The following is a 14,564-nucleotide window of genomic DNA, read 5'->3' on the forward strand; positions in this document are numbered from 1 at the left end:
TTTAATAATACATTTTGTTTAACCAGTGTATCCCAAATATTATTATTTCAACATGTTATCAATATAAAAATTGGTAATGAGATATTTTACAGTCTTTTTTCCTATTCCATCCTAAAATTCCCAACTAGCCACATTTTAAGTGCTCAATAACCAGGTGCTGCTGGGGGCTACCATACCAGACAGTGACCCTCTGAAGGGGCCATACAGTTTGTAACACTGAGTGCTGGTTTAAAAAAAATTAAAATGTGCCTTGTTCTTAGGAGGTGACAAAGACTCTCTCTTTGACCAAACTAGTCAGGCTCCTCTGAGAGCTCATTTCCACCTAGGCCCTGCCCTTGGGTATGTCCTCAGGAACCCAGTTTTAGCAAGAAATTTGTCAAGTCAGTTTATCGAGAATCCTCCGCCCTTGATATTTGATCACCCTTAATATCGAACCAAATCCCTCATGTCTCACCATCCCCTAGGTAATAGCTGATCACCCTGGCCTAACTTCAGCAAGAATTCTGTTAGGTCAAGGAGTTAACCCACCCCTCTTAATAATTTTCTCTCCACTAACGAACCCCACCCATTTCTTAGCCATTCATGCTAATATTGCCCTGTAACCTGCAATAGAGGGAGGGTCCCTCGTCTTGTCTCTGAAAGTTCCAGAGCCTCAGTCACCGCTGCCGTAGGAGAGATGGAAAAAAACAAAACTCTTAGGCCGATGATTGTGTGAAGAGAAAAAAGGGCATTAAGAGAAGTGGACATTTAGCTTTGAAATGGCAGTTATCTTCTTAGGCCATAATACTAATTAAAACTGCAAGAGAAAATAGAAATGTTCACTTAAAGTATGCTACTAAAATTAAATGCATACACAGTTTGAAAGAGTATGGGTATAAGAGAACGTAAACCGCGTACGTGTCTGGCCGTACGTATGCACTTTTGCCAGAACGAGTGGGTTCTGCTCTCGGTTCGGCTGGAGGGATGAAAAGAGCCCTCCGCTCCTGCACTGGAGGCTGTTCCTGGCTCTGTCCCCAGCAGGTCACCTAACTTTGCTGGGCCCCTGTTTCAGCGTCTGAAAATCTTGGATGGCTTTCGTGGCCCTCAGGGTCTTTCCCACGGCTCTGTTCCGTGAGTCCTTAAATTTGGGATGCCCAGTGGGTTTCCAGTCAGGGACGATGAGGGAACCCTTGGCACCCTAAACCCCCCGCTGGACCGAAGGTGTCACTGGAGCGAGGAAGCCACCCACTGTGTCCAACACCTGGATTTTGTTATCTGTGCCATCCTGTTTTCCCTCCTTGTCCTTGGGAATTTCAGAAGTTAACACAAACATATCTAAAGGGGAATTTATGGTTGGAGCAAGTAATTTTAAAATGCATGAAGACGTGCTTAAAGGAAGTTTTTTTTTTTTTTTTTTTTTGTGGTACGCGGGCCTCTCACTGTTGTGGCCTCTCCCATTGCGGAGCACAGGCTCCAGACGCGCAGGCTCAGCGGCCATGGCTCACGGGCCCAGCCGCTCCGCGGCATGTGGGATCATCCCTGTCCGGGGCACGAACCCGCGTCCCCTACATCGGCAGGCGGACTCTCAACCACTGCGCCACCAGGGAAGCCCTAAAGGAAGTATTTTTAAAGGAAATATTTTATGGTAGTAATGGGTAATTCATCTCTCACACCGATCAGTTAATTGTCCTTTAAAATTGAGAGGCAGGTTTCAGGGATACAGTAGTCTGGTCTGTAGTCATCAGCAGCTAAGTTCAACAGCAGCGGTACTCAGATATTCAAGAAGTAGTATAAGAGAAGCTTAAAAGAACAAAAAAGGTAAAATTAGTGGGATAGGATTGTTAGAACTGAGAATTAGATCATAGAATTAGCATTGTTGTTGGTCAAGTGAAATAAAGGTGGTAAAATATTCTCATGGATAATATTTTCAGCATCTCAACTTTTCACTCCATTAGGCCTGGAATTTCTAGCAAGACAGCACATTGCTCCAATCCTGAGAGGCTCGGGCACACCCTGATCTTCAGAACTCTGCTTATGACTGTTTTCTTTCAAGGTCAACAGTATTTGAGTTACGTGTTTGAGTATCTGCAGCAACTTACTCTTAGACTTTGAAGTCTAGAACTTTAGCTCTTGTGTGGAATATTAAAGAATTGTCGCGAATTGCGACAGGCATGTGCTACAAAATAGCTAACAGTGCCTCAGAGAAAGATAATATTTGTTATGACTCCTCAATTTTTTAATGCTCCAGAAATCACTTTAACACATAGAAATGTAAAGTATATATTGAATATAGAGATATTGCTAGGATTAGCTATTACTAATCTTGTGACAATGGAGCACACATTTTAAAAAGAAAAGTGGAAGGGTAAGCTGGGACAAAGTGAGAGAGTGGCATGGACATATATACACTACCAAATGTAAAATCGATAGCTAGTGGGAAGCAGCCGCATAGCACAGGGAGATCAGCTCGGTGCTTTGTGACCACCTAGAGGGGTGGAACGGGAGGGAGACGCAAGAGGGAGGATATAAGGGGATCTGTGTATATGTATAGCTGATTCACTTTGTTATAATGCAGAAACTAACACACCATTGTAAAGCAATTATACTGCAATACAGATGTTAAAAAAGTGTATTGTTTCTTTTTTTAATGTTTTTATTTTTTATTACTTTTAATTTTTATTGAAGTATAGTTGATTTGGAATGTTCTGTTAGTTTCAGGTGTACAGCAAAGTGAATCAGTTATACATATACATCTATCCACTCTTTTTTAGATTCTTTTCCCATGTAGGTCTTTACAGAGTATTGAGTAGAGTTCCCTGTGCTATACAGTAGGTCCTTATTAGTTATCTATTTTATATATAGTAGTGTGTATATATCAATCCCAGTCTCCCAATTTATCCCTCCTCCCCACCCTCCTTTCCCCTTTGGTAACCATAAGTTTGTTTTCTACATCTGTGACTCTATTTCTATTTTGTAAATAAGTTCATTTGTACCATTTTTTAAGATTCCACATATAAGCAATATCATATGACGTTTGTCTTTCTCTGTCTGACGTACTTCACTCAGTATGACAATCTCTAGGTCCATCCAAGTCGCTGCAAATGGCATTAGTTTGTTCTTTTTTTATGGCTGAGTAATATTCCATTGCATATATGTACCTCATCTTCTTTATCCATTCATCTGTTGATGGACATTTAAGTTGCTTCCATGTCCTGGCTATTGTAAATAGTGCTGCAGTGAACATTGGGGTGCATGTGTCTAAGAAAAGTATATTGTTTCTTAATAATTAGATCTTGCTTACAGCCTTACTTGACTTTCCCAATCAGGAAAAAAAAAAAAGATTTCAAGTTTTTCTGCAAAGTTTTCAGGTTATATTCCTAAAGGGATCTCAGTAATGTTTCGTCCAGCGTTTTTGAAAGCAAGAAGTGAAGCGATTTTCGTCCTGCTATTAGAAGTTGCAGGGACTGAGGGTACCTGGTGATTGATGACTCATTCGTAATGACGGGCCAAGCTATCAGAACATCTGAGGCCCACAGCTCGGCCACATTCCAATGTCAGGCTGGTCGCTGATGACAGAGGGAAGTCCCTCGGAAGAAACCGTGTCGCCCAGAGGAACACATGGACTCATATCTGTGTGCTCACTTCAGAGTGGAGACATCTAGATGACCCAAAGGAAGATTTTCTAACACAATTGTTTGTTGGCATTTTCCCCCTTTTTGTGTAAGGGATCTTTTTGCTGAGTGGCTAAGCATTTCCAGAACAAACAAACCTCTCAGCTCTCGCGGTCCTGCCCACTTTGCTCTCCACCCTCCAGCCCCTCCTGTGAGTTGGAGACCTGATAGCCCAGGCTGAAGTTTCAAGCTCGCCGCCCTTCGGGGGTGCCTTGTCATGCCAGGAGAAAGCAGGAAATAGAAAGGGTAGGCTGGCTTAGGTGAGGTCATCCTGGTAAAGGTTAATAGCTGGGTGGTGACACCTCCTCACAGGCCTGGAGCGAACAAGCGGGGCAGCTGAGCAGCGCTTGCTCCCAGCTGTCTGTCACGGTCCTGGGAGTAAGAGGTGACCTATTTATTTTTAGCAGGGGACAGTCATAATAACCCGGCTCCTAGCTTCATTCAAGGCAGGCCGGGGCTTCGGAAGTTTGTAAACACCTACTTTCTGGGTAGGGGAGGAGTGCTTTACTCCAAAAAGAAAAGAACTTGACTACTGGGGTTTTCCCCGCCTGGTAGTCATTGTTAGCGTGGAGAAGAAACTACCGGAGCACAAAAGTGCTGCAGCCTTCTCCACTTTGTTATTATTTTCAAAGGGCAGAAATGCCTGAAGGTGAGGACTTTGGATCAGGCAAAAGGTAATTATGATCCACATTCACTTTTTCTTGAGTCTATTTCATTTGCTGGTTATCTTTCTAAAAACTACTGTGACTAATTTAAAAGGTAGTTGAAATTAAAATTTAAAAAGGAGTGCAGTCCCTTAATTCCAGGAAATAGAATTTTCTTTAGCGTGAAGAGAGAGACATAAAATGAACTGAATATACCCGTAGAAACATATGCCAATAAGTGTTTTTCTTGAGTGAGGAAGTGGCGGCCCGAAATTATCAAAAAGTGTTTCTACCTACACCGTGTAAAGTCTACTTGAGTTTTTTGATGTTTGATTTTTAACTTCAGATGGTAGTTGTTAGAAATCTAAGCTAGTAAACATTTTGTAAATTGCTTGCATTTTAAAGACTTGAACATTTCTAAAGGTTAATAATTAGACCAATATACCTGTTTTGGTATTACAATACTTTTTTTTTTACCATAGATCTTATCTTTGAAAATGTGATCATTGGGCCCCCATATGCAGTACATTAACTGTATTAATGTTTTATTAATATCTGGCTCTAAGAAAGGGGGATAGAGATGGGAAAGGAAGCAGGAAGTTATTTCTATTAATGTGAGCACAACTTGTGTCGGTATTGGAAGTTTCCATTTCTAGCCCCATTGCTGTGTTAACAAAATTTATATAAATCGATGTCATTGGAATTCTAATTAGGGCCACTGAAATTCAGATATGAAGATGTAGAAAGAAGGTTGTTTAAAAAAAGGACAAGAGGGGGCTTCCCTGGTGGCGCAGTGGTTGAGAAGTCCTCCTGCCGATGCAGGGGACGCGGGTTCGTGCCCTGGTCCGGGAGGATCCCACATGCCGCGGAGCGGCTGGGCCCGTGAGCCATGGCCGCTGAGCCTGCGCGTCCGGAGCCTGTGCTCTGCAACGGGAGAGAAAAAAAAGGACAAGAGGTTATTGCCAATTTTATTGTCAAAGAAAGTGGAAACTGGTAACTCTCTAGGAACAGGAATACCACAATATTTTTTTGTCCTTGTATAAGCATTCCTTTTCAGCCATGGTTGTATGGTGTGTTTGTGTGTGTGTGGGGTGTGTGTGTGTGTGTGTGTGTGTGTTGACTATCATCAGTTGTAATCATGTCCTTAAAAGCTACTTTTCTCTTTAGTTTTCATTTTCTTCCAGATTCCTTCCCCATCCATCAAAGGGGACGTTAAGTTCACATTTAATTGTATAATGAAAGAACTTTCTATATAAAATGAGACATTAAATCAAGTGCTTGAAGATGACATTTACACAAGTGCCTAGATTTAGGACATGGACTCATTAAATAGTTGAGAAAACACTTTCAGAGAATTTTAGATGTCAGTCTTGGTTTGAGATGATGGGTGATCTCCCAGTATTGTGTGTATCCCCCTCATGACATTTGAACATTTCTGAAAGCAGGACTTTCTCTTTTTCACTTTGCATCATGGCATTCCTGCCAACTCTCTGCATAGAATTTTGCACAGAATAGGCACTTTTATAAATACTTGTGAATGGAAAGTATTTATAAACCATTTTAACACCTGAAGTAAGCATCTAGGGGGCCTGATCATTTTAGAAACTGAAGGGAGAGACTTGGCAGACGTGTCATAAGGGTTGCCTTAATGAAATGGAACATTCCCACAATTAAATTAAATCATAATTAATTGTGGATAATTATAAACATTTTGAACAAGTAGTTTATGATGTAAACTAAACAAACAAAAGTTTTTTTCTAAGAATGTTTTACCGGTTACAAGATACACAGACAAGAAGGAGAATAAATAAATAAGTAAATACACACACACACACACACACACACACACACACACACACTATACACATATCTAATAATAATTATTATTACCAAAGACTAATAACTTGCTGAAAGTGGGAAATGCCCTCTCACTCCTTTGAAGTAGGCTACCCCGCCTCCCCTTTTTTGTTCTGATGCGATAACTCCCAGCTCTCCACAGCTGGTAGTTTTCTATGGAATATACTTTGCTGCATACATTTGTTTGTTTCCATATCTGTGCAGAAAGTTAGAAAGGGCACCCCAGACGGGGGGAACATTTAGAGCCAGGCTAAAAGTAAAATATTACATTTGAGAGGGAATTTTCCTCTTGCTACATCTGAGATTATGTGCCGTTGGACACGTCCTTTGGTGCCACATCTAAAAGAGGAATAACTATTATTGTAAGTCTCGAATCTGCTGGCCAAATGTGTTTTTCAAGCTTGATTGCAGGCGGTTCTGGGTGAGTGCCACATTCAGGCTTCTTCCTGTTACTTTAGTCCCATTTTGGAATTTGCTGAATCAAATTGCTCTGTAACGGGCAGTGAGCAAAATCTGAAATTAATCAGTGGAAAGCAAATGACGGGAGGCTCCGTTAGGGTATCCGGGTGCGTGCTTAGGGCACCTCACGGCTGGCTGCTTCGTGTGCTGTGGTCCAGGGGCCCCGACGCACCGTTTCATATTCACCAAGTGGACGAACGTGAAGACAGCTGCCTGGGGGGCCGGGGGAGGCGGAGGAGGGACCCTCCTTCTTGCTGTGTATCTTGTTGCCAGTAATAAACGCTCTCGGTAAGAACCTCCAAAGACTCCGCGCCCGTGTCATGGTCAGGAGGTGAGGGAGAGGGTGTGAGAGAATGCTGTTCTGACGCCGGGAAAGGAGGGCAGAAAGCCAAGCAGGAAGCATCGGGTGCCAAAGAAGAAGGAAGAAAGTAGGGGCCGCGACCGGGGAGGCAGACAGGATCAAGAAATACGAGGAGAATCATCCCCTGGCCAGGGGCCTGGCTCCCTTGGTTTCTCATCCCGCCTCCCACCTCATTTTGGACCCCACCTGGGATGCAGCAGGTGGGCCCTGGGATGTCTTCAGTAGCCCGATGTGCGGTGGCGGGGGGATGGGGACAGGTGAAACATCGTCTAGTCCAGCTGCCTTGAAGCGGGTGGACCCCAGGCTACCTGGACTTAGGAGACTGTTACCCAAGGACAGTGTGCAGTTTTAGCATTTAAGAAGCAAAATGTTGGCTGCTAATGCAGGGCTCTCTGAAGCTTGTTATTTGACGTCTCATATAACATAGTAAAGATACAAAAGTTTGAAAAAGGTCACTGAGCCTCTAACACTAACTCTGTAACAGCAGTCTGGGCTGCTCTGCCCTGCCCTGGAGTGGAGAGGTTGCCCTGTATTTGGGCTCTGGATATACGAAGGGCTGTTGTATTTAAGAAAACCAAAGCTCTTTAAAAGCACAGTAGCCATGGGGCTTCCCTGGTGGCGCAGTGGTTGGGAATCCGCCTGCCAGTGCAGGGGACACGGGTTCGAGCCCTGGTTCAGGAAGATCCCACATGCTGCAGAGCAGCTAGGTCCTTGTGCCACAACTACTGAGCCTGCACTCTAGAGCCTGCGCACCTAGAGCTGGTGCTCCAAGACGAGAGAGGCCACCTCAATAAGAGGCCCGCACACGGCGATGAAGAGTAGCCCCCGCTCACCGCAACTAAAAAGAAGGCCCGCGCGCAGCAACGAGGACCCAACGCAGGCAAAAATAAATTAATTAAAAAAAAATGTATTTCCATTAAAGTTAAAAAAAAAAACAACACAGTGGCCTCTGTAGTATTTGGAAATGGCATTAGCAATCGCACTGAATTATAGTCTTGGAAGGTTTAAAAGAAATTGATTTAAATATATTCTTTGATCCAGATGTTTTAATGATTCAGGTTGGCTTGATTATAGGCTTAATTTCACCTTGTGGGTGAAGCCTATGCTTTGATAATACTATTTCTTTCATATATAGAGTGAGGCTAAGAAAAGCCTCACAAAGAAGTCTGACCAGCACGCCCCAGCTCAAGCTTTGTGTGTCGGGACGTTCGGTCGAGATGATGGGTTCCCACAAACAAGCGTATTTCAGCTTTCATAGGCCTGCAGAGTCCTTATGCTGCTGTTGGTTTTGAAATAGGCACAGAGAGGCGAAGTGAATAAGTAAGCCTGTGCAGACAGACACGTGTATCGTTATACGGTGGCGATGCAGGAGGTGGGCTCGACACCCAGAAAGGTCAGTGTGGTCAGCACACAAGGAGACGGGAGAGGCTGGCTGGAGGTGAGTGGGGGAGGTGTATGGGGACCCGTCATTGGGCCTTGCAGGCAGTGGTGTGTTGGTAAATGTCTAGCAACCAACTCTCTGCTCTTTGGCATTTGTTGATTTCTGTGGTGTAAATACATCACTGTGATCAATTTCAGGCCACCCACATGAGGTCAGTGAAAGCCCGGTTCAGAAGATATGGGAAAAACTCGTTCTTGCAAACCCACAGGGGTCAGCCCCAGAACCCAAGTGACGTGGACTGGTGCAAGAGTTTGTGTTTAATTCTAAGTATGCTCCATCTTCTTCATTTATGTATCCCTAAGGCATACTAGACATTGGGGAAAGGTTTGTCGAAGGAATGAATGATTTCGTTTTCTTCCACCCTCTAATACGGTCATGGAAAAATCTGTCTCAGGCATAGACAATGTTTACCACTTTTGAAATCCTACTTTGATCCAGGTGGGCTAATATTTGAAATTGATTAAGAGCATGGAGAATAACACAGTCTATCCTTGTTGCAAGAGAGTGTGTTTAGTGTGAGATATCTTAATCACCAGTTAACAAGCAACGTGCTTTCCAAACCCTTGTGGCTCCCCAGCAAACTTCTGGTAATCAAGCCCTGTTAAAGCTCATTTCTATTTTATCAACACAGGGTGACTAATTCTTTGCCATCCCTAAAATGTGAGGAAGGTGTCTTTGCTTTCCAAAGCCAAAGGAGGGCTGCAGCTGCTGTGTGGTGGGCCACGGAGAGGTCTGTCCCAGGGCTGCCAAGAGAAGCTGTCCCTGACAGAGGGACAGACCACTCATGCAGGCTGCCCTACTCCCAGCCTTTGGTCTCTTCGTGGGCACATCCATGTCTGGATCCACTTGGTGTCTCCTCATTATGGAAATCTGAGTCCCACAGAAGGTGTGTGAGGCCACAGGCTTGCTTACCTGAGGGTCAAATCTCATACACAATGGTGTTTTCCCACTAAAAGGTGTTATGACTGTCCATTGGGGGAAACAAAAATAGTGTAAAGAAAAATGAATGTAAAGAAGAAAGGATCAAAATAAATAAAATAAAATTCAAGGAAAAAAAAAAGAAGACAGGATCAATTGTAATCTTACTACCCTAAAAAAAAGATTATTATGTCTTATCTTCTAATACTTCTTTGGACAAATTTTCTTGGCAATGTTACAATAATTATATATGATACATACAATTTTGTATGCTGCTTTTTCTTCTCATAAGCATTTCCCAGTGGCATTAAACATTTAGGGAGCATTTTTATTTTAGTTTAGTTTGTTTTGTTTTATTTTACTTTTTTATTTTATTTTATTATTTTATTTTATTTTATTCTGACCACGCCCTGTGGCATGTGGGATCTTAGTTTCCCAACCGGGGATCAAACTTGCGCCCCCTGCATTGGAAGCATGGCATCCTAACCACTGGACCGCCAGGGAAGTCCCCTGGGGAGCATTTTTAATGCCTACAAAATATGCTATCCTTTGGATTTTTCCACCTATATTACTATTACTCTATGATTCCAGATGGTTTTGCCACTTTAATTTTTCTCATTAGGGGAATCATTGCCTCAAAGGGTATGAAGTATGAGCTGGTAGTTTCCTAAGGCCTGGGTCCAGAAACTGGCCAAGCATCATTTCTACCATGTCCTGTTGCTCAAGCAGAGAAAGAATACAGATTTGAGGGGAGAGGACACGAACCCCTTTTTTCCTGAAGAACGTCAATGAATTTTGGGGCTTTATTTTAAAACTACTAAGAGAGGGGGGCTTCCCTGGTGGTCGAGTGGTTGAGAAACCACCTGCCAATGCAGGGGACACAGGTCCGAGCCCTGGTTCGGGTAGATCCCACATGCCGCAGAGCAACTAAGCCCGTGTGCCACAACTACTGAGCCTGCGCTCTAGAGCCCGCGAGCCACAACTGCTGAAGCCCACGCACCTATAGCCCGTACTCCGCAACAAGAGAAGCCACCGCAGAGAAGCCCGCACGCGGCAGCGAAGACCCAACGCAGACAAAAATAAATTAATTGAAAAAATAAATAAATAAATAAAACTACTAGAGAGAGAAAAAAATGTTTACTATTTGTTTTTATAAAATTTTATCACACTGTTTGGAAGGATATTGATGGTAAAACTTACCATCTGGCTCCTTCTCCTGTTTTTAAAAAAACTTGCAGACCAGTGACATCTCTTCCTAACAGAGGAATGCTCCAGGGGTCTTGATGAATATACTTATTTATATAGAATAACTTCCTAGTTAGTTGAAGCTCACGTCTTTAGGCATAAACACCTAACTATTTTAACTATCCTGTAGAGTGACTGCAGACATGGTCTGTGGAATGATGCAAAGCTGTTTCCAATCCTGGCTGCAAATCCCAACCTCACCATTGACTAGCTGGGTGGCCTCTCTGAATTTCATTTTGTTATCAATAAAATGGGGATAATAATACTCCCTTTATAGGTTTGTCCTATAGATTAAATATGGTATTCCACATTAAATATTTAGCTTAGTGAATGGCTCAGAGTAAGTCCTCAAAAAATAGTTAATAATAATACTTACATAAGTTATACACTTCCTTAAGCAGCACAGAATATATGACAATACGGGGGATGTTCAGTATGTGCAGTCCATCCACTCTCTAGATGGTGGGCTCAACCACGGGTGTGTACAGAGTTGGTGCATTCCTGGTTGGTTTGGTCTAGATGGTCTGTTTGCATAGGGCCACAAGGGGTGTGTGTTTGGTTCACATTGTTTTGATCCTTCCTGTAATTGATTTAACCCAAGTGAGCATGGGTGTCATGCCAGTGACGTGTGTTGAGTCAAAGTATTTACTCCTTCTCTGGGGAACAAGGATGTCTGCCCAACGCATCCGACAGTGAGCTGAGTACCCACAGGAGGGAGTTCACGGCACATGTTGTCTCTTGTCTAATTGGTTTGTTTTAATCGTATGGGCACCGTGAATCTGATTTAGCCATTTGGAGGTAAAATTACAGCTCCCTTCTAGATAGTATATGGGACCCTCTGGATACACGTCTGTATGCCCTTCTTCCCCTGGGCTTTCCTATTTTCTCTCCCGTCAGGCCTTTTAGCCTCGTTCCTTTGTAGGGCCATCACCCCCGTGGTGGCAGGGGACGTGTACAAGGCATCCAGCTGAGAGAGCCAGTGGGGGATTGACGTCCATCCCAGGCTCTACCCCCAAGCCCTGTGCCCTCGTGAGGGGCTGCACCTCCTGGACAAGGTGCACCATTTTGTACAGATACATCCTGTGGACTAATAGGCTCTGCTCGCTGAGGTGTTTATTTTATCCCTGTTATCTGTGTACTTTCATAAGCGACCTCAAACCCTTTCTGCACCAGAGTGAGATAAAGTGATTACCAAGAGAATAACCACGGCTAGCAGGCAAATCCAATATATACATCTGTATGAAGAAACAGAAAATGAAGTGTCCCACTCACCTAGTTTTAAACTTAAGACAAGGGAACAAAAAGCGATTCAATTCTAGAGAAGGTCAGTTATAGGTTGGAGTTAAGGTGAAAGAAATTCAACGCCTCCATTTTGTGTTTGAGAAAATGGGACATCAGCTTGCAGTGTTTAAAGAAAGGTTGCTTTGAAAATCAGAAATTGTCTTCAGTAATCACACTTCTCTTTCAACTAAAGTCAAGGGATTTCAGTTGGTTTCTGGGGCTGGCTGGCCACGTGGCAGCTTAGTAAGAATGTATAATAAGAACCAGCCCAAAGTCAGAGGAAAGACCTTCAGGCAGAAGTGAGTTAAAACTCTGTTTATGTTTCTTCAGCCATTCTTGTGAAACCGCCAGTGAACTCTGGATAGGAAGATAGACACGACCTCCTGGGGGAGTCCTGGCTTCTGGCTTTTTGGCCAGAGTAACCTCATCTCATGCAGTGTTTTGTGAGTGAGATGATCAGGCAGGACGTTTCTACCTGAATTTTTTCTGATTTCTCTCTCATCCTCTCCTGCATCCGTTCTCTCTCTTATATCTTTCCCCTGGTGCCTTCAGACCAGGAACTGCTTTCTTACCCTTGGTACCCGCCACCTCTGGATCCCAAGTCGGCAAAGGCGAGGGGATAAACCTGCATGTAGCAACACATGGCAATACCTCTATGTCACAAAGTGTCCTGATGCAGACATTGGGAAACAGTGGGGTAGGGAGTGTCCTGGCTGTTCCTGGGAGACACACACAAGCTCAGTGCTCAAGAGGACAGATGTGTTACCCTTGGGAGGAGACTCCCGTGAGCCTTCCAGGCCAGAACACTCTGCCCCCCCACCCACCCCGCCAACAGCCTCATTTTTGCAGGATCAGCCTGGCCTGGGCGTGACTGTCACCCACTGGGACAGCGCCACCGAGGGCTATTAAAGGCGTTGCTCTGTGGCTTCAGCAGCATCTGGGGAGGGACCGTCGGACGGCAGAGTCTTCCTCTTGGAGGGGGGCTGCAGTTGTGAGTGCCTGATATGGAAAGAGGTGAGGGGGAGGCCGGACCCCCAGATGCCTCCTCTCCCCCATAACTGTGATTTATGACGGGCTGCTCTGTTTCCAGGGTGGAGACTGGTCCTCCAGAGCTGGGCAGACACCCACTTGTGGTAGTGCTTAAGGGGTGTCCCATAGTCATTACCAGCGTGACGCAGCCTCTTTGCTAGCTGTAAACAGAGGGAGCGACCGTGCACCAGTAGTATCCCGTGACTCCGGAAGTGACATCTCCTGGTGGGGTTTTCGCTGAACCCTAAGCAAGTGTTTTATTTTTGAAAAGAAAACAAGCGCATCTATCAGTGGAGCGTCTTCACATTATGCCTCTAGAAATTATGCCTATAAACTTCGTCTTCAGACAAGATGAGGGGATTACAGATGTGTTTCTATAGTTTGGGGAATCACTCGTGTCTCCTACTGAGAGCGTTCTATGCAGGGCTCACTAATTAGGGGTCATATGTATGTTTAAACGGGGCTCCCTTCTCTAAGAAATGAACTCAGTGTTTCTGGAGTAGCTTGTAACATGAGTGGTGGATAACCTTCCTTCCAAAGTAATTAAACTGAGCGTGAATTCTAAACAGTCATAATTTCCCCGTTTTGTAATACTTGAAACACTTCCTTTCAGAAGCGTATTTGTTTGTATGAAGGAAGACTTTGAGATGTAGATTTCGTAATAAAAGGAATATACACATCAATAGATTATAAACCCAGAATTAATCGACATGCTTGCTGAAACAAGAAGAGATTTGCTCAGTAAACTAAGATACGAGAAATGCTGGCAGCGACAATAAAGGAAGTACTTGATAATCCCTTTTTGGGGCACAGCAGAGGGGAACATGGGAGACGGTTTGTTCCCTAAGTGTTGAAGGTTTGATAGCAGATGACGTCTTTCTTTCTTGCCAGCTCCTATAAACTGGAAATGGTGCCTGGAGCTCTCAAAGGGTTGTGAGGCCTGGTCAGGAAGGTTCTGGAAAGAGTGTGATGGTCTGCCATTCCTGGGGAGGGTGGAGTGCTTATGTGGGTGAAGCCCGCTGCACTAGGGTAAGAGGTTGGGGTGGGAGGTGGGAGGGGTGGGGTATAATCTTTGTTTATTTAGATAAACTTTGAAAAGACCCTAAAAGTTTTCAGTGACTTCGATGGCACCTTGACTTTTCCCCCTCCGTTAGATACCAGTGTTCTGAAGCTTGAGACCTTAGCAGCTCTACCCAGGACAAATCTGAAAGTTAGGTGCCTTTTGCTAAAACCTGGGTAAACTTTGAGGGCAAGGACTGTTTTAAGATCAGAGGAAACCTTTCTCATTCTAATACTTGACAAGTCAAACCTGGCATACAACAGCTTCACCAGCAATGTGACAGGAAATTGTGTGCTTATGTTTCATGTGTTATTGGCAAAAGGACTGTTTTTCTAACCACAGGCTTGGGAGGCTGGTGGGTTGGAGCTGGAAAGACCTGGGTTCAAATCTGGGTTTTCTTGGTCGTGTCTGCTTTCTCATCTGAAAACGGGAGCATTTTACCCACCTTGTCCGATTGTTGAGAGGATTATACAGCTCCGAATGTAGTTCCTGGCCCTTGGTACGTGCACAGTAAGTGAAAGGTGTCCTTAGACTAAAAGCTCTTGGAATGGTTCCCGGTTGGCTTGCTGGGCTAATCAGTGATCCCCGTCACCGCTGTATAACCACATGGCTGAAGCCC

At 44.1% G+C, this 14,564-nt stretch overlaps 1 protein-coding gene across 2 annotated transcripts in view; it reads left to right on the forward strand.

Moving 5' to 3' along the window:
* RETREG1 (reticulophagy regulator 1) overlaps positions 1-14,564 on the forward strand; it is a 122,083-nt gene that overhangs the window by 80,916 nt on the left and 26,603 nt on the right. The window contains exon 1 of one of the 2 annotated variants that reach the window (XM_060009648.1): positions 3,919-4,324. The exons of the other annotated variant lie outside the window; for it this stretch is intronic. Coding sequence (XP_059865631.1) covers positions 4,290-4,324 — 35 coding nt within the window. The 5' untranslated portion in view covers positions 3,919-4,289. Of the gene's footprint in view, positions 1-3,918; positions 4,325-14,564 lie in introns of those variants that run through there. 2 annotated transcript variants of the gene reach the window in all.

This window comes from Delphinus delphis, chromosome 3, assembly GCF_949987515.2.
Source record: "Delphinus delphis chromosome 3, mDelDel1.2, whole genome shotgun sequence".
Lineage (NCBI taxonomy): Eukaryota > Metazoa > Chordata > Mammalia > Artiodactyla > Delphinidae > Delphinus > Delphinus delphis.